Source organism: Leptonotus elevatus, chromosome 20 (genome assembly GCF_054856555.1).
Source record: "Leptonotus elevatus isolate MCC_2025b chromosome 20, RoL_Lele_1.0, whole genome shotgun sequence".
Taxonomy (NCBI): domain Eukaryota; kingdom Metazoa; phylum Chordata; class Actinopteri; order Syngnathiformes; family Syngnathidae; genus Leptonotus; species Leptonotus elevatus.
The window spans coordinates 16,953,149-16,978,148 of NC_141258.1; the positions used below are offsets into that span (position 1 = coordinate 16,953,149).

General features: G+C 41.9%; 1 protein-coding gene across 3 annotated transcripts in view; it reads right to left on the minus strand.

Annotated features, from left to right (window-relative positions):
• Positions 1-17,661: 17,661 nt before the first annotated feature.
• The window catches only part of LOC147157256 (nucleoside diphosphate kinase A2-like), a 13,683-nt gene continuing 6,344 nt past the window's right edge, over positions 17,662-25,000 (minus strand). For all 3 annotated transcript variants that reach the window (XM_086064284.1, XM_086064285.1, XM_086064286.1), the window contains 3 exons: positions 18,194-18,295; positions 17,995-18,107; positions 17,662-17,927 (listed from right to left, as the gene is read on the minus strand). In XM_086064284.1, coding sequence (XP_085920410.1) covers positions 17,813-17,927; positions 17,995-18,107; positions 18,194-18,295 — 330 coding nt within the window. In that variant the 3' untranslated portion in view covers positions 17,662-17,812. The remainder of the gene's footprint in view (positions 17,928-17,994; positions 18,108-18,193; positions 18,296-25,000) is intronic.

Consider the following 25,000-nt stretch of genomic DNA (forward strand, 5'->3'; position numbering starts at 1 on the left):
CACCAACATAATGATGTACTTCATATATAGCAGAAGAAGAGAGCCGCAAAGGGATTCTTTAGCGTCATGTGCTAACTTACTTTGAATCAAAGCTGTTAATAAAATGATTGAAGACAAATACAAGACTAATTGCTGAGAATCCTGCACAGATCATCAAACTCAATGTGCGCTACAGGCACAGACAGCGACCCCCACCCATTTTGAAACTATTTGTGGCGATCAAAGACTTTTACCTGCCGTGATCCGAACGCAACAAGCTAGATGCTATACTAACCGCTACGAAATACCCGCCCGCCCGAACTACATTGACTACAATACAAACGCACCCCCTTTCGCTTTTGGTGTTGATGTTTTTCAGCACTCAGACAACGTGCGAGCGGCATCCAAGACCCGCCTTCGGAGGGCCCCCGCCGGCCGGCCTCGCGCCGGTGTTCGGGCGGGCGGCTCCTCCGGCTCGCGAGTCGCCTTCCAGCACCCCGGCGACCGCCCCGGCGCGCCCGATCGGAAGCGAGGCCGGCCGGCGGGGGCCCTCCGAAGGCGGGTCTTGGATGCCGCTCGCACGTTGTCTGCGCCCGCACCATACCCCCTTTAAAAAAAAAAAAGCAATCATTCTTTTTGTTCAAGCCATTATTTTCAATGTCAGCATTGTAGATTTGGGTATGACTAATCATTTATTAAGGTTAATTTAATATTTTATACAAAAAGTCTGACCATGCCTGCAGGGTTCACAAACTTTTGAGCAGCACTGTATATATATATATATATATATATATATATATATATATATATATATATATATATATAGTGTAGTCCTTAAATGTGAATAGTTAGATGTGCAGCTGTTGCTGCTGTTGAGTGTTGAGTGATTTTGGTGCCAAATTTAAGATTTGTTTTATTGTAGGTGTATATATTTATTATCTTGTAATTTATTACAATATTACCTTTTATTTATTTATTTTCTAGAAATGTACTATTGTCATCTTTTCAAAATAGACATTTAAAAACATCTGTTTTTTTGTACTGAAAATATACCGTACTGAACCAAAATGTGACTTGGACATACCGTTACACCCCTAGTAAACAAAGTGCCATGGCTATTTGCAATTTTATTCTATTTGCACAGTTGCAATTTGTGAATGACTAGAAAATAAGTTAACATTTATATTAAGATTCAGAATTTATTGTCATTGTCACAAGGGAACAACGAAACTCCGTTTGGAGCATCCATACAGCAGAGTTGGTAAAGTGCAAAATCACACAAAAATAAATACCCGTAAAATAACCCAGTGTAAACATTCAACACAGTATAGGACATAGTACAACAAAGACTAAGCAGCAACTTATGGTCTTCTCATTAATAAAGTGCAGAGCAGAAATATTCAGATACCTGAGATGACATCGTGCATCAGTGCAAAACCGGATCATTTAATCAAATATTATGGTCGTCAAAAGTTGAGTAAGAAGGGTAAATGGAAAAAGGGAGTAGTGACATTCTGCAACAATGAAAACCGGTTCAAAGTGATTGTTGTTGTTGGATGTTATTATTGTCCACAGAGTTCAGTAGCCTCACAACCTGTGGATAGACTGTTGGTCAGTCTAAATGTTCTGGCCCATATGGACCTGTACCTTCTCCCTGAGGGCAGCAGGTGGAAAAGGTGGTGAGCTGGATGGTGCTGGTCCCGTAGGATGTTGCGTACTCTACTCAAACAGCGAGTGGAGTAGATGGTGCTGATCTCAGGGAGAGTCGTTCCAATGATTCACCCGGCAGCTTTCACCATCCGCTGGAGAGCCTGCTGGTCAGCCTTAGTGCAGCTGGAGAACCACACCAATAATCCATATGTTAGAACGCTTCTGATGACACAGTTGTAAAAGTTCACCATCAGAGATCTCCTTCTTCAAATAGTAGAGGCATTGCTGTGCCTTGCCCACCGCTGTGGAAATGTGATCACCCCAGGACAGGTCCCCAGTCACTGTTACCCCCAGGAATTTGAAGCTTCTCACCCTCTCCACCACATTGTTGCCTATAGAGAGAGGTTGATGGTTGATTTGTTTTTCCTACGGAAATCCACCACAATCTCCTTGGTCTTCTTGGTGTTTGGAGCCAAGTTGTTCTTGTGGCACCTTGACTCCAGATGTTGCACCTCCCTCCTGTAGTTTGTTTCATCGTCATTGGAGATGAGTCAGAGCACGATGGTGTCGTCGGCAATATTGACGATGAGGTTGGACGGAGGAGGCAGAGCAGTATACTCATGACTGTTCTCTAAACACCGGGGGGTGGGGGGAGACCAAGGAGATTGTGGTGGATTTCCGTAGAAAAAAACAAGTATTACATTATGCAGGTAAGTTTACAGGCGGAAATATGGTGTGAATCAATCTGTGCTCTTTGATGTCACTGAGTGTTTTAAGAAAAAAAACAAGAAATTTGATAAAACAACACTTTGACTTTGAGTAGTATACAAAAACTGCTTCATTTTATATGCCCCATTCATTTAATGATAACTACTGGTTCAATGTTAGACTTAGGTTTTAGTTGATTTTCTGTATTTTTCCTACAGACAGTATTTGGTGACTTTAAACATGGCTATGGATTGATTCACATTGGTTTTCGCCTTTTGAACGATACTGGAAAAACTGGAAAATGTATCTTGAAAGTCCCTAAAAAGTGCTTGAATTTGGTCATAGAAAAGGTGTACGAACCCTGCATATATAGGTGTCTTCTGTGACGTTTTTTTGCGTAAATCACTGCCACTTGAACCCAGCGGAGACATTCCTCTGGAAATTCCCCTTCATTCGAAGGTCACAATATCGCCAATCACATAGCGGCAGACACCAAAGCAGCAAAGGTTTGTTGTAACCATTATACGTCTGTTAAGTATATTTATGGTGAAATAGCGAGTCAGTTCAAATGTTTTGCCTTGTACGAATACACTCCCCCAGTCACCTGCCTGTGTTTCTTGTCCGGAAATCAACTGGCCACGCCCATGCGCTATTCTAAAAATAGTGGTTTGGGTGTAATTGTAAACTGTAATCAGATCTCGCTTACCTTACCGACTCTCCATTTAAAGAGTTAAAAACTCCCCTCTAGCCTGGTCCACTGCTTTGCAGGTGCAATGGGTGACGGGAGCTTTCAAGCCGGTGTCGAGAAGGATCCTTCCATGTTATCACCGCCTTTTTAGGTTTTACAGTGTCTGCCCGGTCTTAAGTCAAATAACACTCCAATTGAGTAACCATGTAGAAATAAGAGTATAATTTAACCACACTATTTTTACAGCGGCTCCCTCCCGTCGATCGATTGCACTTGTAAAGACCTGGATAAGTTTAGTTGTTTTTGGAAAAACCTCACGGGCTCGTTAACTCTGTTTAGATAAGCCAAAGTAACTTTTTAGATTCAGTGTTCAGCAGGTACCAATGTTGTGGGTAGCTGTTCATTCGCTAGAAAAATCTAAGTGGTCTTCAATAAAACATTTTTTTTTTTAATTATAAAATATCACACCTTTATGTTACTGGTTATAATCAAGTGTTTAATATAAATGTATGTACACACATGGCATAGCCTTTTAAACTCACTGGTTAAATGACAGGCCTATCGCGTTTCATGGCTTATAACAGAATTCTTCAATCCTAACGCACAAACTTTCTGTGAGAAAGAAGTTTATTGACACCTTATCCTTCTTAACTGATAAGAGTAAGCTGTTTCTGTTTAATAATGTGGTGCCAATAAGTTTACTGAGTAAACGTAATGTCAGAGGCACCGCCAGGATTGGGTGATGAATTTAGCACCACTTCGAGGTATTCAAGTAAGCGTGTGGACGCAGAAGCGGACCTCAATGCTAAGCTACAGGAAGCAAAAGCCCTGCAAGAAGCAGTTCAGGCTCAACAAGCCAAACTTGACCAATTGAAAAGTGAATGGAAACAAAGGGAAACACAGACCTTGGCCGAATTGAAGCAAAGGGAGGCTGAAGGGAAATTAAAGTTGGAAGAAGAAGAAATTAAATTGCAGCAGCTGCAAGTGGACAACGAAGTTAGAGTGGCGAAGGCTCGGGTTAAAGTTTATAAAAGCTTTGATGAGTCGGTGAGTGGTGAGAACATACTTGGAAATAAGGATACTGAAAATAAAATGTTATTAAACCTTTAAGCCGTCCCATTTCAGCCTAACCCTGTCAAGCTTCAAGAGGAATCAAGTTCACTTGCCTGTAGCCGTCTTCCAGTTCCAGAACCAACAGTTTTCACTGGTGACCCTTTGAAGTATATAGATTGGAACATATCCTTTATGGGTCTTATTGGAGAGAAGCCCCGGTTAGTGAAAATATGCTCTATCTCAAAGGCTATCTGGCTGGGGAAGCACGTAAAGCTGTTAAAGGATTCTTTTATCACAATTCAGAAGACGCATACAACTTCAGGACTCTTCAGGACCGTTATGGAAGCCCTTTAATGGTGCAAACAGATTCGCTAAATGGCTAGAATAGCCGCTAATGATCCAGTTGCAATTAGAGACTTTGCAGATTTTCTTCAAGGGTCTATGGAGGCGATTTTAAATGATTATGAAGAGAACCATAAGCTCCTTAAAAAGTTGCCTGATTGGTTGGTGCGTCGATGGAGTCGCAAAGTGGTAGGACAACTGGATGCATCTGGAGATTACCCAGGTTTTGCTTGTTTCACGGATTTTATGTTAAGGGAGGCTCAAATAGCATGCAATCTTATTGCCTCACCCATGTTAAAGAACTTTAAGGCCACAGACGAGTGGATCCCAAAGAAAGTCAAATCCTTTAAAACCAATGTTGAAACAAAGAAAGGTCAAGGCCACCTTGCTTGTTTGTAAAAATGAGACACATGGTGTTGTAAAATGTCCAGTCTTTAGTGATAAGACAATGGAGGAGAAGAAGGCTTTCATTTTTGAAAATCACCTGTGCTTTGGATGTCTAAGAAAGGGACATGCAATTAAAGACTGCAAACGCGCCATTCCTGCAGCAAGTGTAACCAATGTCACCCTACTTGTCTGCATATAGGAAAGGAATCAAGGCAACAGGAAACTGGGAGCGTCTCAGGAGAAAGTGCAAACAAAGTAGACAGTGCAAATAAAGGAGAACGCGCAAACAAAGAAGTATATAAAGTCATGTCTCATGTGCTAACAAGAAAATCTTCTGCCACATAGTGCCAGTATTTGTCTCAGTTGCTACACGGCCCCAGAAAGAAATACTTACATATGCTTTACTTGACACCCAAAGTGACTCATCTTTTATTTGAGGAGATTTGGCCTCTGAACTCAATGTTGATTCTAAACCAGTGCAGTTGAAAAGTACTATGACTTCCGTTGACATTGTTGAAGTGAGTAAGCTTACTTGCAACTTTAAAGTAAATGGTGATGATTCTGACACACTAGTCCAGATTGGTCAAGTCTACTCTCGAGAATGTATTCCCGTAGACAAGTCTCATATCCCCACCAGAGAAACTGCCTGTCAGTGGCCACACCTGAAAGCTTTAGCTAACAAAATGAGATCACTTCAAGATTGTTATGTGGGGTTTTCTGTTTTCCATTCTCTCTACCCGAAAGAAAACGAACACGTGGAGGAAAGATCTGCCTCCTAACAGGTTATTGATTGGTTATGACTCTAGCACCCCTAGAGGTAGTTACTGGAAATGCTAATGAACCTTTTGCTCAACAAACTGTTCTGAGATGGAGTATCATTGGGTCAGTAAATCCCCACCTGGACAGAAAAGACAATCAGAGCTATGTTAATCATGTCACAGTAAAGGAAATACCCACACTGATGTGCTTAAAGTCCTGGAGTTAGACTTTAACGAAAGAAGCTACGAGGACAAGTGCGTTTCTCAAAATGATGTTCGCTTTATTCAATTTCTGAGTGACAAAATAATACAGAGACCAGACGGACACTATGAGATGCCGCTTCCTTTCAAAGACACTACTCCACCAAACCTCCCAGATAACAAGAGGCTAGCTACTGTCCGACTGTTGCACCTGAAGAAATTTTTTTAAGGCAGACAAACGGTATCATGGACGTTAACACAGCCTTCATGACAGACATTATTGGCAATGGTGATTCAGAACTAGACCGTTGCATCTAAAAATTTGATTGTGTGGTACATTCCACATCATTATGTGTACCATCGAAAGAAGCCTACTAAGTTGAGAGTAGTGTTTGATTGTTGAGCTAAATTCCTTGGCATCTCATTGAATGATACACTCTCCACCGGCCCTGATATGACCAACTCGTTGGTGGAAGTGCTTTGTCGCTTTAGGAAGGAAACAGCCATAATCTGTGACATCCAAAAGATGTTCCATCAGTTCTTTGTCAGTACAGAGATGCGCAACTATTTGAGATTCCTATTGTGGGAAAATGGATAACTAGACACAGAGCCCAAAGTGTACAGGATGGCTGTTCATTTGTTCGGGGCCGCCTCTTCTCCCGGTTGTGCAAATTTTGGTCTTAAGTATTTAGCACAACAATACCGATCTGACTACTCCAAGGGTGCAGCTTTTGTTGAAATAAACTTTTATGTTGATGATGGGCTGACTAGTGTTTCCTCGGTCCAAGAAGCCAAAGAGCTCATTACGCACGCAAAATCTCGGCCGTTACAAAATGTTACTGGAATAAATAAAAAAGCAAAGATTAGTCTATCTACTCTTCAGAAAAGTAAATCCAAAGGAGGTCAAAGGGCACCAAATTTTATGCACTACTATATAGCTAACCAGCTACAATATATGGGCACAACCCAACAGAGACACTAACTGTTGGCTGGAACTAGAACAGAAGGATTGTAATAACCTCAGACTTCTAGATTTACTCTTTATTACAACATCGATTAAGCGACACAATTGTTTTAAAAACTGTTAGATTATTAACATTGTTTTTCTGTTTCAATTTATATTTTAATTGTTTTTGATATTAGTTAGAGCTGTGTAATAATAAGACAACAGTTAATTCATGTTAGTCAATCTATAGTCTTTTGTTCTCCTCCCTGGGAAAGAAATGTAAGGGTTCTGAGTTATCTAAATGAAAGGATGTTTGAAAGTGCAAGCAAAGGTCTGTCCATAAAAATCCCTAGTGCAAGGAGGCGCCGGGGGCCAAGTGTTTACCCACATCTGGAGTGGACTAAGATAGGAACTGAAGTAAGATTATCAAGTTGTGTATTTCACTCTGCTGACAGGACAAGCTGACAGGGGGGAGTAAACTGTTTTTGTATAAGTGAGGGAGTGCGGAAAGAGAGGGGACACTTCTGGACCAGTTGCTGTTTGAGCAAGGTTCTAAAGTGACTTCAGAATTCTGAAAAATAAAGCTGGCAAACTTCTTCACAGATTTCAACTTTGAGTTTTATTTGAACATGCAGGAAATCAAAGAAACGATTTCTAACAAAACCCAATGATTTCCGCCACCCTGACTGCCTGGTGGAAGACACTAGAAATTACAAAAGCCCAAGTGGAGCCCTGCGGGCTTTCTCCCCTATGGCATAACCTCGACTTTCAACTTAACAACCAATCGTTTTATTTAGGTGTGTGGGAGCAGAAAGGAATTACACATCTCCACCATCTTTTCGCAGATAATATGTTTACATCATATACATCCTTGGTCCCAAAATACAAAATAAAAAACTGAATTTTTTTACATTATCTGCAAGTTAAAAGTATGATAAAGAAACAAATTCCAACACTTCGGGGTACGCTCCAACCGCCTGTTTTAGCTAAAGATATTACCAAGCTTTCTCCGACAACAACAAAAAAACTCTCAAAAATATATGTTACTTTCGTATACTGATAAAATGTCTTTACCCATCTCGAAATGGGAGACAGACTTGTCTATAGCTCCGGATTCAAGTTTGTGAAAACGTATTTAAAATGACAAAACACACACATTGACAACTTATCCAATATAAAATTATTCATAGAACATACATTACTCAATATATGATGAAGAAAATGGGACTCTCAGACTCCGACATTTGTCTCCAGTGTTTACAAAACACTACAGACACTTATTTTCATGCTTAATGGTTATGCACTCCGGTTATGTATTTCTGGACTGAAGTCTTAGAAAGACTTTCTGCTATCTTGGACTGCAGGATACCTTTATCTCCAAACTTGTGTTTGCTAGGTGACCTAACAACAACTGACTTACCACGTAAACAATTTAAATCTACACTTGTAGCCCTTACTATAAAAAAAAACAATTCTTGTTAAAATAAATAAATAAACAAACTCTGAATATCGACCAATGGTCTAACCTCCTCATAAATCCCATTTTAATGGAAAAAATATGGGGGAGGGACACCGTCTTCGCCCTACAACTCCCCTCCAATTTTAATGCACCACACAACTGGGGGGGTCGTGGGGGGAGCGGGGGCTGTGGGCCGGTGGGGTGCCTGGCGGGCCTGCCGCGTTGGGTTGGGGGCGCTCCTGGCTTTGCTCTCCGGCCGGTGTCCCTTGGCGCTGCCGTGGCCTGGGAGCCCCTGGGGGGTTGTGCTTGCTCTGTCCTGGCCGGGGTCGATGGCTCCCCTCTTTGGTGGAGGTTTTCATGCATGCCAGATCCACCACACCAGCATCTATCAGAATTCAAACACAATCTGCTTCTTCCTCTGGTCGTTGAATCGGTGGAGGCTGATGTCTGTGGATCTCACTCTGCTTCATCTATCCTTCCTTCCTTTCCTCAGTTTCTCCTTTGATCTCTTGAGGTCTCCCTAAGTTGTTGGAATTTAGATGTTTTTGGGGTTGGTGAAAGACTCTGGTAGGTAATGTCTGGTCGGTGCTGGATTTCACTTTCCTTTCTTTGATCCTTCCTCGGGTCTCCTGACAATCTTACGACTAACTGGATTCTGAAGTATTCGGTTTAGGTGAACGGTATGGGCTGTTTAATAGGTTTTAGGTGAACAAATGAGTACACACTCACACGCACGCACACATGCACACACGCACATGCGCATACTCACGCACATACAAAATAAAAAATAAATAAAAAATAACAAAAGAGAGCAATGATGATGACATGTCAAATCAGTAAAATTACAGAATGAACAATACTGAGCTCTCAAAAAACAAAGACACGCAAAATCTGTGCAAACTTGCAGATCTACACCTGCACAAGTTCAACTCTAATTGTGTCTATTCTCTTTCCCATCTGGAGCCCTCAGAGAGTTGATACCACCGAGCCTCTTGATCTTAAACTGAACACAACATGACAAGGACATGTGCTGTCCAGTGGTCAGTCGAAGATGACACCTTTAGCTTCAATACCAGCACAAAAGAGCAAACTCCCACTTGCCGAAACATACTGTTATCTCCTCCCTGTTTGACCCACTTGGGTTTGTAGCCCCATTTATCTTGAGTGGCAAAGTCATTCTTCAAGAGTTGTGCCACAGAAATATCGGCTAGGATGACCAAAATTCCTGAGAATTTGAGCACACGGTGGGAGGAATGGAAAACCGGTCTGCAAGCTTTGAAGACAATCTCAGTCCCTAGATGTCATCATCCATTAGATTTTGACAACATTGTAAGAGTAGAACTACATCATTTTACTGACGCGAGTAGTGTTGGCTATGGTGCTTGCTCTTACATCAGGTGCAAAAATGACCGAGTGCACTGTAGTTTAGTGATAGCTAAATCACGAGTTGCTCCTTCAAAGATTACTAACATTCCGCGATTAGAACTCTCAGCTGCAGTCACTTCAGCAAAAATCAGTGTAATGCTAAAAGCAGATTTTGAAATGCGCATTGATGAAGAATACTTTTGGACCGACTCCCAGGTAGTCCTCGCGTATATCAGTAATGATGTGCATAGATTTCATGTTTTTGTTGCAAATCGTGTCCAGTTGATTAGACAAATTACTGATCCCGGACAGTGCCATTATATTGACACAACACAAAATCCTGCTGATCATGCTTCTAGAGGGCTCAGTGCATCAGATCTCAAGTCAACGAGCTGGTTATCTAGCCCAAGGTGTTTATGAGAACCAGAGATTCAACTCATACCAAGTAGCACAGTGGAATTACTAGTTGGAGATCCTGTAGTTAAAGTTGTTGAAGTGCTCAAGACCCATGCAACCCAACAAAATAACATTCTCAGCCGTCTCACAAGATTTTCTAGTTGGCCAGTACTTCTTAAAGTGATGGCGAGAATAAAGAGGTTAAAATCGAAAACCCAAAATGTCAGTCTTGTGTCAGTTGAAGAAAGAAAAGAAGCTGCTAATGCAATAATCAGTCTTCTACAACAGGATGCTTTTTTCCAAGAGCTAGAAAAGCTGAAGGTGGTAGAAAACCTTTCCCCGTTCAAGTCCACTTTTTCCATTAGATCCCATATTGGATCAGGGACTCCTCCGCGTATGAGGCAGGTTGGAAAAATCTATTTATGGTCAAGATCTTAAACATCCTATTATTCTACCTAACAAATCTGATAATGTCACATTACCATTCAAAGATCTGCCACCAGGGGAGAAGCCAAACCTTGATGGAGCTAAGAACAAATGGATTTTGGGTGGAAGTAAGGAGGTGGCAAAGTTAATAAACAAATGTGTGCAATGTCGAAAGCTAAGACCAGTGTTGGAAATGTTGCTTTAAAAAAGTAATTAGTTATAGTTACTCATTACTTGCTTAAAAAAGTAACTGAGTTAGTCATTTAATTACTTCATAATAAAAGTAACTCGTTACCAGGCAAAGTAACTATTTTCACAACTAACATTTTTTTTTATATCAAACAATTTGGATTAAAAAAACTTTTGTTTTAAATATATCATTATTATTATATTTTTATACAAGGAATTCAAATTACATCCAGGCTATATAGGGTGTTTTCATTTATGTCACACAAATGCCTCACTCCATGTGACACATCATACAATAATAATACTACTACTACTACTACTAATAATAATAATAATTCATTAAATTTGGAGTGGTGATGTATGTTCTACCACTGCCAGTTACTACAGCAATCAGAATAATACAAATAAAATAAATACTGGATAGATGGTGATTTGTGGCACTTATGCCATCTATAGGTAATTTGTAGACAGTCCTAGTCCTAGTTTGTTGCGGGCTAAAATAATCAATAAAAGATCAAATAAATTGCCAATGTTATTAAAATATACAGTGCTTAATGCTATCATGGCCAAAATCATAGCCATAACTACTACTATGTTTACTTCTCAGAATCATCAGCTTCCACTTGATCTCTCTGAAAAACATATACTTTTATACACTTTCAAATATTAGAGTATGGTGATATATCTTCAGTTTATAATTCTACACATATAAAGACGTGTTTAATGATTGATTTATGTCAGAAAACTGCCCAACTCTAAGCTTAACATGCATCATTCACATACAAATGTCACTCCATCGCCTCCATGAGTGTAAGCATATTTCTCTCAACACTGTTTAGCACTCGTGAAATAAGAGAAATACAATTGTCGGCGCTATTAATTACACTAGGCGAGCGTCGTTATGACGGTATCTTTATCGCTGTTATAGTGCTTGTGGAGTCGCAATAGGGCTCTTGGTGGAACATGATTGTCAAGAAATCGCTCCTCATGGCGGCCGTTTTTCAGCAAATCTCGACTGTTATTTTTTATTTTATTTTATTTTTTTATTTTTTTGTTCCTTTTTTTAATTTATTTTTTTAAAGAGCTCAGTATTGTTCATTCGGTAATGTCATCATCATTGCTCTCTTTTTTTTTTGCATGTGCGTGTGTGCGTGCGATTGTGTGTGTATTCGTTAGTTCACAAAAACCTATTAAAAAAATTCCATACCGTTCACCTAAACCGAACACCGCCGTCAGGAGACCCGGGGAAGGACCAAAGAAAACAAAGGAAAGTGAAATACAGCACCGACCAGACACCACCCACCGGGCCACCAACCAGAGTTCTTCACCAACCCCAGAAACATCTAAATTCCAACAAATCAGGAAGACCTCAAGAGACCAAAGGAGAGACTGAGGAAAGGAAGGAAGGACAAACGAAGCAGAGTGAGATCCACAGACACCAGCCTCCACCGATTCAATGACCTGAGGAAGAAGCAGATTGTGTCTGAGTTTCGATAGATGCTGGTGTGGTGGATCTGGCATGCATGAAAATCTCCACCAAAGAAGGGAGCCGTCGACCCCTGCCAGGACAGAGCAAGTGCAACACCTCAGGGCCCACCAGGCCGCGGCAGCGCCAAAGGACGACCCCCGGGCCCCGCCAGGGCCACCGGCCGGAGAGCAAACCCAGGACCAGGAGCGCCCCCCACCCCAACACGGCCCGCGCCCCCAACCTAACGCAGCAGGACGGGGCACTGCAGGACCGCCAGGCACCCCACCGGTCCACAGCCCCCGTTCCCCCCCGCCCCCCATCCACCCCCGCCATCCACCCCAACCCAGCCCCAGCCGCCCCCAACACCCCCCCCCCCCGGCAGCCCCCAGGCATCGGCGCCGAAGAGGGGCCGGACAGTGGAGCGGAGAGTGCACCCGCGCCCACCCCACCCCCCGCCGCGTGGAGGGACAGAACACCGGGGGCAGAAGGGGAGATGGGGGCACCGGAGAACGGCCGGCACCCCCGAACCCCAGGCCCAGTGGGGAAAGGCCCCGGTCGTCACTCCAGAGTTCTTAGTGAAAGCTAAGCCCTGTTACTGAGTCCGCCAGCTCGCCGACTGGCGAACTCTACCCCTAAACCTTGAATGTGACCCCACCCAGTGTATATACAAGTGTGTGTGTGTGTGGTGCATTAAAATTGGGAGCAGGTGAACCGGACAGAGGGAAATTATATCCCCACATTATAGCACCACATACACTCACTGACATGCCTCCCAGGCATGCCAGTGAGTGTATGTGGTGCATTAAACCGAACCGCATCGCCGGAGCGGCGCCGCAACGCAGCACCCCCCAAGAGACCCAGGGAACGGCCAAGACGCAGCTGCCACCCAGCAGCCAACAGAGGGGCAGACCCGCCCACGCCCAGCCAGGGGGGGACAGCACCTATAGAATTAACCCACTGGCATGCAGTGAATCCGAATATTAACCCTTAGTGCCCATTGGAGGTGAATCTGCTCTGTTATTTTTTATTAATGTCACTCTTGTCAAAGTTGTCAAACCAGTTACAGGCGAGGACGTGGACTCTTTGCTAAAATATGCTAAGCCTTAAGGTCCAGCCTTATTGTGACGAGGTCCGACAACAACAGTGCCTCTAACTGTGCGCAAATGACATTTTCAGAGCTAGTCACCGCACAATCTTGTAAGCTTACTTCGAGCCTTGAATCTAATAAATAAATTGTAACGCAACGCATTTCTCATACAATAACGGCGTATGAAATATGGGGAGAATAATTAGTTTCCGTTTATGAAAAATAAAATTGAGTTACCTAACGCAGTTAGTTTAAACACCGTTATTCCCAACACTGGCTAAGACGCTCAATGGAAGAACAGCGCATGGCGGAGCTTCCAAAAGAACATGTCAAAATCTTAGAGCCCTTTGTGTGATTGCTTCGGGCCATTTATTACAAAGCAAGGTCGCAAGGAGCACAAAAGATGTGGCCTACTATTCACCTATTTCTTGTCACATGTCACGTGCTCCTGCTCCTGGGTTTGCTCTCCGGCCGGTGGCCCTGGTGGGGCCCGGGGGTCGTCCTTTGGCGCTGCCGCGGCCTGGGGGGCCCTGAGGTGTTGCGCTCTGTCCTGGCAGGGGTCGACGGCTCCCCTCTTTGGTGGAGATTTTCATGCATGCCAGATCCACCACACCAGCATCTATCGAAACTCAGACGCAATTTGCTTCTTCCTCAGGTCATTGAATCGGTGGAGGCTGGTGTCTGTGGATCTCACTCTGCTTCGTTTGTCCTTCCTTCCTTTCCTCAGTCTCTCCTTTGGTCTCTTGAGGTCTCCCTGATGTTTGGGATTTGTTGGAATTTAGATGTTTCTGGGGTTGGTGAAGAACTCTGGTTGGTGGCCCGGTGGGTGGTGTCTGGTCGGTGCTGGATTTCACCTTCCTTTTTTTTCTTTGGTCCTTCCTCGGGTCTCCTGACGGCGGTGTTCGGTTTAGGTGAACGGTATGGGATTTTTTCAAATAGGTTTTTGGTGAACTAACGAATACACACACGCACGCACATACACGTACTCACCCACATACCAAAAAAAAAAAGAGCAATGATGATGACATTACCGAATGAACAATACTGAGCTCTTTTAGAAGAAAAAAAAATCATTATTGTGAGGTTTGTTACTAATTTGTGAAGTGAAATCATGTATTTGTTTATGATTGTTATACTTATATTAGTGGGAGTGTAATTGCCTCCCCCCCTCTTTTTTGTTGGTAATAGTTCTTCCAATTATTTTGTGCAATTTATTACTTTCTTATATAATTACTTAATTTCCGCCGGAAGCTGCTGAACCTTTATAGTGGCGCACAGAAGTGTCGTCATCGACAGATTTTTATGAATGAACGTATTGGCTCCGTTTGGATTCCAACCTCGTGGTTGATTAGCGTCCTCGGTCAGTTGACCGAGGTATGAGTGGTTTATTGTTGTCGAAGTTGTGGATTGTATGGAGAATGATGTCAACATGAGCGGGTTTATTTAGTCATTTAGAGGTTTAAATTGTGAATGCACGCACTTGGTCCGGACTCTCAACATCCGTGCTTAGCACCCTTGGTCAGTAGAACGAGGTATGTGCGTTTTATTTTTTGTATAAGTTTGTGTGGAAGCACGTGTTTAAATAAAATAACGTGATTGTGTTTTATGCCGTGGCAAGCTGGATTTCACTGCATGTGTATTGTTTTGGATTGACTGTATTTTCGTGTTTATTTTCTGGTTTGTTTACTATTTTATTTGATTGTTTAGTTTCACGGTGCCAATAAAAGACAGATGTTTTGCACCAGTCGAGTTTGTCTGCGTTGCATGTGGACCAGAGGCAGCTACAACCATATTACAGCACATTTGTGGCACATCTCTTACTCCACCTTTTATTGTGGCACACCTGCAACATGTTCATGTCACACAGCATCCACGTTACACAACACACAAGAAAATAGAAGATGGTAATAATTACTGTCAACCTCCCTTGGACTGCAAGATCTCAAATTTGTGGGGTATCAGAGATGCTAAAAAAGACAAGGAATCAGCCCAGAACTACACAGGAGGATCTGCTCAATGACCTGAAGAGAACTGGGACCAAAGGTTACTATTGTAATACACTAAGATGTCATGGTATAAAATCATGCAGCACACTCAAGGCTCTCCTGCTTAAGTCAGTACATGTCCAAGCTCGTTTGAAGTTTGGCAAAGACCATCTGGATGATCCAGAGGAATCATAGGAGAAAGTCATGTGGTCAGATGAGACCAAAATAGGGCTGGGCAATAAATCGAATTAATTCGATACATCAACATTTTAAAAATTTAATTGTTGAAAATTTGCTAAATCGTGAAATAGAGTTTTGTCTTCTGGATTATTAAAAGCTGATGTTCTTATGTTCTGTTACATCCAAATGTTTTTGTGAGTTGTAATTTTGTCCAATGCTGGATGGGGTGATTTACAAGACATGTTTACAGTAGCTACCAACTACTTAACATAAACTTAACCTACTATTTATGTTAAAACTAATTTAGAATCAGTAGACGTCATTGTTGTGTGAACATTATTGTTGTCTGAACATTTTGCACAGGAATTATTTTTTAATAAATGAAACCATTAAATAAATGTTTCTTGGGTTTATTAGATTAAAATCGTAATAGTGAAATCAAGATTTCATTTTTTGGCCATATCGCCCAGCCTTAGACAAAAATAAAATAAAAATGTTCTTAACTCCACTTGCCATGTTTGGATGAAGAAAGAGGACGGGTACCATTCCAAGAACACCATCCCTACTGTGAAGCATGGGGGTGGAAGCGTCAGGCTTTGGCTTTTTCTGCACAGGGGACAAAATGACTGCACCGTATTGAGAAGATGAACAGAGCCATATATGGTGAGATTTCAGCCAACAACCTCTTTCCCTCAGTTAAGCATTGAAGATGGGATGTGATTGGATCTTCCAACATGACAACAAACCAAAGCACACAGCCAGTATAATAAAGAAGTGAGAAGCATATCAAGGTTTTGGAGTGGCCTAGCCAGTCTTCAGACCTAAATCCGAAAGAAAGTCTTTGGAGGAAGCTGAAATTCCGTGTTCGTCAGTAACGGCACTAAAACCTGAAGAAATCAAGAGAAGATCTGGACAGAGGAGTGGGCCAAAATTCCTCCTGCATTGTGTGCAAACCTGGTAAATAAATACAGGAAACGGCCACTGTAATTGTAAACAAAGGCTTTTGTACCAATTTATTTTCTCACATGTTCAAATACTTATTTTCAGTACCAACATACAAATAAATTATTAAAAATTTATACAATATGATTTTCGGATTTTTTACTTTAGTTTGTGACTCCCCCCACAGTGGACATCAGGAAATGTTCAGAACCCTCCATGATTTCAAAGGAGGAGAACTTGCTAAATCACAGGAAATACTTATTTTCCTCACTGTACATATGCATACAGCATGGCTACGTTCACACTGCAGGGTGTGATGCCCAATTTGGATGACCTTTTTCTGTATTTGTTCACATTACAAAAACAAATGCGACTTTTAACGTGAACGCAACGCGCCCGTGATGTGACTCGCACGTCAAGTGAAAACGATGTCACCTTGCAGTTTACGGAAGTAAATATGGTCCTGCGTGGAAAGCTTTTTTTCCCCCTATCTCAGCAAGGTAGGTAGGAGGTAGAAATATTTTGGAGAAATTAGTTGACATAATCTAATTTCATTGAGACATCTACTGAAGAAGACATTCATTACCGCGCATGATGTAATGAATGTTTACGGGCCACAAATGTCAACTTTATGCTAAATTTTTTGTGTGATGACTTTCAGATTAACCCTCGTCCCCCCCCCCTTCTCACTTTAAAATGAGAATTCTGAGATTAAAGTGATAAAGTGAGAATTCTGAGATGCAAGTCAGAATGCTCGCATTTAAAGTCAGAATTCTGAGATTAAAGTGATAAAGTCTGAATTCTGAGATTAAATTCAGAATTCTCACTTTAAATTATTCTGAGAATAAAGTGAGAATCCTGCCAACGCTTTTTTCCCCCTCTTTACTGTCCCCTATCTTCTTCCGTACCTATAGCCTCGTTTCCACTGACAGTGTCTACCCTACTCTACTCTGCGTGGCTCTACACCAAAAAGCAGTGCGTCTCCAATGCCACGGGCTTTTGCAGAGTAGAGTAGATACCGGCTGTGGAAACTATGTGTTCTCATCTCATGCCCTAAAATTAAATCCTGAACTCCACAGCTTGTTTACTACCATTATGTAAATATATTGCACTAAACTACTACAGGGCTCTAAACTGCCCCTGAATGGTGTCATTTTCCCCCTAAAATTTGAGGCTGTGAAAGTGATTTTTTTCCCACCAACTCACGCATGTGCCACCACGGAAATTAGATTTATTTATTTTCTTTTTTTTAACATGCCACACACTCCATCATAAAAAATATAAACGTGAATATTTACTCTACCGGTCGATTTAGAGTGTGCACCGCAACATTTTCTACTTGTGCCTCTAAAATTTTAGGTTAGGGGCCACAGTACTCCTAGTAGGAAAAAAAAGAAGAAGTTTGTATGGAGCCATGTTATAATCTACTCCTCCCAGCAATGAGTGACACCATTTAATTTCCAACATTGACATTTATTTTATGACATAATTTGGACAACGAAATAATGGAATGTTACCAAGACAAATGCATCCTGAAAGTACAGTCTGGAATAACTACTTCTGCTGTAGGTCAAATTGGATAAGGGGCATTTGAGGACAGTGCTCAGTAGAGCCAGCTGGATGCACAACTTGTGTAGCAGGTCAGTTCTTCTTCTTTGAACCACAGGTCAATCTCCTTAGTTGCACTCTCAACTGAGTCACTTCCATGGATGATGTTTCTGTTAAGCAAAATGGAAAATAAGAGACTAGAGGACCATACCAGAGATGCAGGTAAATGACACTTACTTGCTGACATCAATGCAGAAGTCTCCTCTAATTGTTCCAGGTTTGGAGTCTGCTGGGTTGGTTTCTCCGAGCATCACCCTGCCGGTCTTAACAACCCCTTTTCCTTCCCATACCTACGGTTTTAAAAAACAAAACACTTACTTAATGCAATGTTGACCCTCCAAGTAAAGATTTAGTCGCTAGTTATGACGCTTCTCACCATGGCAATCACCGGACCACTGCTCATGTAATTGATGAGGTGCGGGAAGAATGGACGCTCTTTCAGGTCAATATAGTGCTGCATCAGCAGATCCTCAGATGCCTGCAAGGATCATGATTGGATAGAACCAGTGCATTGAGAAAGGAGTCTGACAACCACATTGAAAACCTGTTAATTTCTCTTTATCTACATCAGTGATTCTCAAAGTGTAGCACTATTGGTATGTGGACTCCCTCTGGTGGTACATGTTAGAATAAATGTACATAAGTAATCCCATATTTACTCTTATAGTATTGCCAAGCATTTATTCAGCAGTGTGACCTATGTTTGAACCATGTGGGTTAGGGTAGTCTGAAGAGAGCAGAAGCTGCAGTTGCAAAACAGGAACTGTGATTTATCACAAGATAGTGGCTAAAAACACATTACGGATGAACTGTTGAATTTTGGCTGTTAAAACCTTCAGGGCCAAAGAAAGACATCTGTATTATTATCTGCACAATGACTCCTATCCGTGATGGTTGCTGCTGGGTGTTCCCCCTCCCCTTTGGAGCAGCAACATCTGTGTAACTAGGGAACATCCTATTAAAAAGAGAGGACTTGGCGGAGTGTGCCTATGAGCGGGTAGGAGATTGTAATCTGGGTATATTTCTGTTCTCCTTGCGAGCAAAAATAATCTGAATGTCTTGTCTTCCTTCCTTGTCTGTTGTTTATTAAATGTTCTAGGTTGACTGAACCTGACAGTACACCAAAGAATAACTGTCTAAATACAGTTGAACTGTAATTAACTTTTAAGTTAAATACATTTTCATTTAATTAGGGCTGTCACTATCAAATCTTTTAAACTGTTACAATAAAAGTGTATATAAGTTATCATATATTTGCTAATAATGTGAATTTTGGATGAGCCTACTAATCAAAAGGTCGCTAGATTGTGTTGACTGTGTTTTTGATGAGTCACACAGCCTGGGACAGCAAGGAAACAGGAACTGCGCCCGATCACAAGAAGGATGATTACATTTTCGGGGACAGTTGACAGATAAAACATGCCTATACTCGCATACGCTTACAAACATTTAGACAAATGTGTTATTTTGAGACAATGCAGCATTGCATTATCATGCGTTTCCCCACCCCTTTAGAGGTGCAACACACTCATGTGATTCAGAAACCACCCCAAAATAAAAAGAGCGGGAGATGGAGAGTGGCCAGAGTGGTTTGAGGAATCTGTGACTGGACACCTCTCTGCTCTCCTCACGAGTAAGAAACCCAAAATACTTGTCTTCTCATCCTTGTGTCTGTGTATTTTGAAGTGTTCAAGGTTGCTTGAACCTGACATTAACTCATTCACTTCCAGTCATTTTCAAAAAGCAACCCCTCTCGCTCCCGGCTGTTTTACTTGATTTTGACTGAATTTGCAATGCCCAAAGAATATTGTGTTTGATTGCTATAAAAACATGAAAGTTACCTACCAAAAGAAAGATTTCATCAGCGGCAAAGTTTCGTCAATATTCATATTCCTGGTGAACAACACACTGACAAAAAGAGCTTGTTGCAACATGGCTGATCTCTTATACTCTGTTGCCTCTTGGTGGCCGTTTTTGTAATAACTACCATTGTTGTAAGCCACCTCTTCATGTCAGAAGCTGCATCAAAGCCTTCTGTATGCCCTTGCATAAAAAAAAACAAACACATTTTTTAGAAGTGAAGGACAAAGTATTAAATATTAAACACCATGGTATTTTAAGCCCTTCCACAGTTAACTATAGGCATATAATGATGAAATCTTACCTTTGACACAATCGCGATGTCATTTATTATGAAATATGAGTTATTTCAGTGGCTATTTTCAGTCGTGTGCTGGAGTTTTTATTATTATTAAAAATTTTGATACCAACTTTTTTCTGCAAAGGGTATATTGGCTTCAAATATCAGTTATCGGCCGATAATCGGTATCAGTATTTGCCCTGAAAAAAAGTATATTGGTCTATTTCTACTGAAGTTGGTGGTGGTTTGCTTCACATCTTCACTAAAGGCAAGCTTTTCTTTATGAAAAAATGTGTGCAATATTTAGACCTCAAAGTTTTGCACTGTCACTACAAGAGAGAAGATAGTTTTGTCACAAGTATTGTTGAGTTTTAAAGGTTTAGTTACTTAAATTAGGTGCATAATAGTTTGCAATGTTTACTTGTTTAAATGTTTACACTTGATACTATATTATTGTTTACATTCAGTAATTTGTGGTTTGCTTTGTCTTGTTTGATTTTAATGATTCTGCAAAATAAATGAATAATTGGGATGTCATTTTCCGTTCTGTGTTATTATTCTGGATATGTAACTATAGTTTATAGATTATAATCTCACCATAGCTTGAGCCTCAATGTATTGTTTTTATTGGCAGGTTATTTTGTTCAGAAGCATAATGTAGGTCTAAGTTTAGCACATTCACCAGTACTTGTACTTTTAATCAAATAGTGACAATTATAGTATAGCATTGTTATAATATTGATAACATTACTTGTCTGAAACTAACCTGACTCACAGTAGTAGCATTTCATGCATTTTAATGTATAAAATACAAAAATCGCAAATTGAATTGCAATCGCAATATTGGTTTGAAAACCCGCAATTAGGTTTTATTCCAAACTCGAGCAGCCCTACTCCCGATACATGCTACTTACATGATCTACGAGGTTTTTCAACTTCCTCTGCTGCCATCACAGTGAATGTGGACTGATCTTGTTGCCGTCATGTGAACGTGCACTATTTTTCTTTTTTTCACAACCAATCCGCGGGTCATGTGCAGTGCGAGCCGTGGTGCATGATCCGTATGAATCACGGATCAAAGATGATCCGTTGCACCACTACTTCCAGTTCTACTATTTTAGCACCACACCACTTACATAAAACATGGCTCTTGTCCAGTTCACTTACGCTCTTGACATTGTAGAAGCCAAGTGTCTACACACGTCTGCTTTTAAATTAGAAGTAGCTTTTAGGATCTCACGGCAAGGTGGGTGGTGGTAGAGTAGTAGTAGAGTTTTTTTCCCTCTGCGTGCGCTGCGTGTCGGTGTGTGCGCTTCCCAAAGTGTTCCGGAGATGACGGGTACGCTTCGGAGTTCCACAATATTTTGAACACTTTGAATTACGTTCTACAGATTTTTTTTAAAATTGTGTTTCTATTGATAAAATATATCTATGACCTTTAAGGAATGTGAATGATGTCTTTTCACAATGTTTGTTAGGATTAGGGTTAGCCCTAACCCTGCTTTAACCCCAGGGGATGAATCTGTCCTAGGACACTTTAACCCCACCCCGCGGTCTCAAAGTCAATACTAAAATCTGGTTAGCATTTGAATGGGATCGTCCAATTACTTAAGCATTAGTGCCAACGATGTTTTATAAACAATGTTTTGTATTTAAATATATAATGTATGTAATTCTTCATTTTGCGTTTTTAGTTTTGCAGTAAACTCCAATTTGGGAGACAGCAGAATTACATACGGGAGCGTTTGCAACGCAAGCAGCATAAGGCAACCACGTGTCGCATTTTGATGACGTAATCACCTTGCGACTGTTGTTGGCAGCCGAGTACGCAGATAATGGCCTTTTCCGCTAAATTAAGGCTCGTGTACGGTGTATTTACCCGGGTTTTCTCTTTGTTGTCCAACAAAAGAAAACCTGGCAGGCTTGAACAAAAATTAACTGCATTGTAAACGGTTCATTTGCCCTAGAATAGGTTTGTTGCACAGACGACACGATTATCGCCCCCCTTACATGTCCCTCAAGCACTTCCACTATTTTAATGGCAATCAGGCGGCCGGTGGTTGTGCTGAATAGCTTTGGCTAATGGATTCTAAACACTATTGGTACCTTGGTATTGTTCAACAGTAAGTAAATACAAGGGCTGGCCGCTGTGTGTGACGTAGCCCATACTCAAAACCGATTGGCTGCCAGCAAGACAACATGCGAAGAAAGCTCCACTGTTAGCTGTTAACCAGAATAGGCTACTCATAGTAGCCTGAAGAGTTTAGGTGTAGCTTTTAAACTATTTTGATTGTAATATTTTTATTTCTGGCTTTCAGTGACTCCTTTCACCTTTATTGATAATAATACGTTAAATGTAACTCTGTAAATAAAACAGTATTGTTTTTGACAAAGCATGTGCAGTTTCATATTTTTTTAGGTATCGAGTTGAGAACCGTTGAAGCACCGGAATCGGTTTTCATCCCGGCCGTTGTACAGTGGACCAGATCTAGCCTACACCCTTGGCAGGGTCCTCGATGGTGCATAGGAGTTCGCCCTAACAGTCTACATGTGTTTTGTAGACTTAGAGAAGGCATCCCTCTGGGAATCCTATGGGGGGTGCTATTGGAGTAAGGGGTACCGAGCCCCCTGACACAGGCTTATTCATTTCCTTTTACGACCGGTGTCAGAGTTTGGTCTGTATTGCTGGTACTAAGTTGCATTAGTTCCCAGTGAGGGTTGCCTTTTTTCACCGGTTCTGTACGTAACCTTTATGGAGAGAATTTCAAGGTGCAGCTGAAATATTTGTTTCCAGTTTGGTGGCCTCAGCATTGCATCTCTGCTTTTTGCAGATGATGTGGTGCTGCTGGCTTCAATCCATCCATCCATTTTCTTACCCGCTTGTCCTCACAAGGGTCACGGGAGGTGCTGGAGCCTATCCCAGCTGGCTTCGGGCAGTAGGCGGTACACCCTGAACTGGTTGCCAGCCAATCGCAGGGCACACAGAGACAAACAACCATCCACACTCACAATCACACCTATGGACAATTTACAGTGTCCAATTAGCCTGCCATGCATGTATATGTACCCGGAGGAAACCCACGCAAGCACGGGAAGAACATGCAAACTCCACCCAAGCCCAGGAAGGCCGAAGCCCGGACTCGATCTCACGTCCTCTGGACTGGGAGGCGGACGTGCTAATCAGTCAGCCACCGTGCCGCCTACTGCTGGCTTCTTCAACGGTAAATACATTTTAAAAAATAGAAAGAAAGAAAAATAATAATCGACAAACGGATCAGTGCAGCGTCTGCTGTGATGTGGACTTTGTATCGGTCCGTTGTGGAAGCTGTTGAAGGAGCTGAGCCGAAAGGTGAAGTTCACGATTTACTGGTCGATCTATGTTCCTACCCCCACCTATGGTCTCAAGCTGTGGGTCGTGACCAAAAAAACAAGATCCTGGACACAAGCGGTCGAAATTAGTTTCCTCAGCAGGGTGTCCGGCTCAGTCACCTAGGAGGGACTTGAAGTAGTGCCGCTACTCCTCCACATTGAGAGGAGCAAGTTGAGGTGGCTCGGCATCTGGTTTGATTGCCTCCTGGACGCCTCCCTGGAGGCGTCCAGGAGGCAATCAAACCAGATGCCGAGTACGACGAGACCCCGGGTACGACAATGCTGGAGAGACTATGTCACTCGGCTGGCCTTGGGATCCCGTCAGAGGAGCTAGACGTAGTGGCTGGGGAGAGGGAAGTCTGGGAATCCCTGCCAAAGCTGCTGTCCGGGCAACCCAATCACAGATTGACCGCCAAAAACATTGAAAAACATTTAGTAAAATCCAAATGAGTGCCGCCAAAGACGTTAAAATACGTTCACTATGTTTTTTTTGTTTTTTGTTTTTAAACGGGTGGAGGAAAGCCATGGCAAGCTGTGCTGAAAGTATCAAGCAGGTCGAGTTAGTATAATGCCTATTTTTGAGCACTAGATGGCAGCGATGGCTCTCTTTGGACAAAATCGGGTAGGCGTCAGTAGAAGACGTGAGGCGGAGCTAGAGTGTTGAGGGGAGAATGGCTGAGGAGGCGAAAATGGCGACCGGTTGCAAGCAGCTCACGCTTGAGCATTTTTTTCAAAGACGAAAAGCATCGACCAATGCTAAAGAGCACATTGATGATGATGATGGTGACTCCGAGGTTGACGCCGAAGTTGGAAGCGTTGACGCAGCGGCTTCGATCGCGTCCTAAAGCCTCACAGGCTAGCGATGCTAACGCCGGAAAACGAGCACTTCTGCACAGGCGGACGTTCAATCGGACAATGAAGAGTACCCCGAGTCCAATGCATATTCATCGGAGGAGTGGGTACAGTCTGATCACGGAGAAGACACTGGTTCTGGACTACGATGCCACCATGAATGGAGTGGATAAGATGGATCAGAACATCTCTTACCACCCGGTATAGGAACTGACGGACATGAGGAAGCCAGACGTAACACCAGGTCACCGTATCATGATCCTGAGAGTAGACTTGATGACAACATGGCCACACACATACCTGCTACTCCCCGGAAAAAAAGGCCGGCAAGAAAGTGCACGCGAAGGGGCAATCGCAGTGAAACTAATCTGTGGTGCAAATCCTGTAAAACTCCCCTTGCACGCAGGGGAGTTTTACACAATATACATCACAAAAAGAAAAACTGTGTAGTTGAAACATCCACACAATTGAAAATAGTACCACAGTTGCACACATTTGTAAATAGTTTGCCAAATTGGTTTGTCAAATTGTTACACTGTTGAATGTAAATAAACGTATTTTGCTATCAAAAAACACTTTTTCATTGTTGGTGGTAGTGTTTTACATAAGTAAAGCACTGTTCAGGTGTTTGTGGCATCATTCATGGCGAAAAAAAGGTGTCAAATTCACTAGAGTGCATGAAATAATATCGTTTCACAAAAAGCTTGATTTCTCCGTATTTTGGTCCAAAACAGAGCATTTGGTTGAAACTAACCTATTTTCTATTGTTGATTACTGAAGAACGGAATAAGGTAGAAACAAACTTTTTTTTCTGATGAAAGA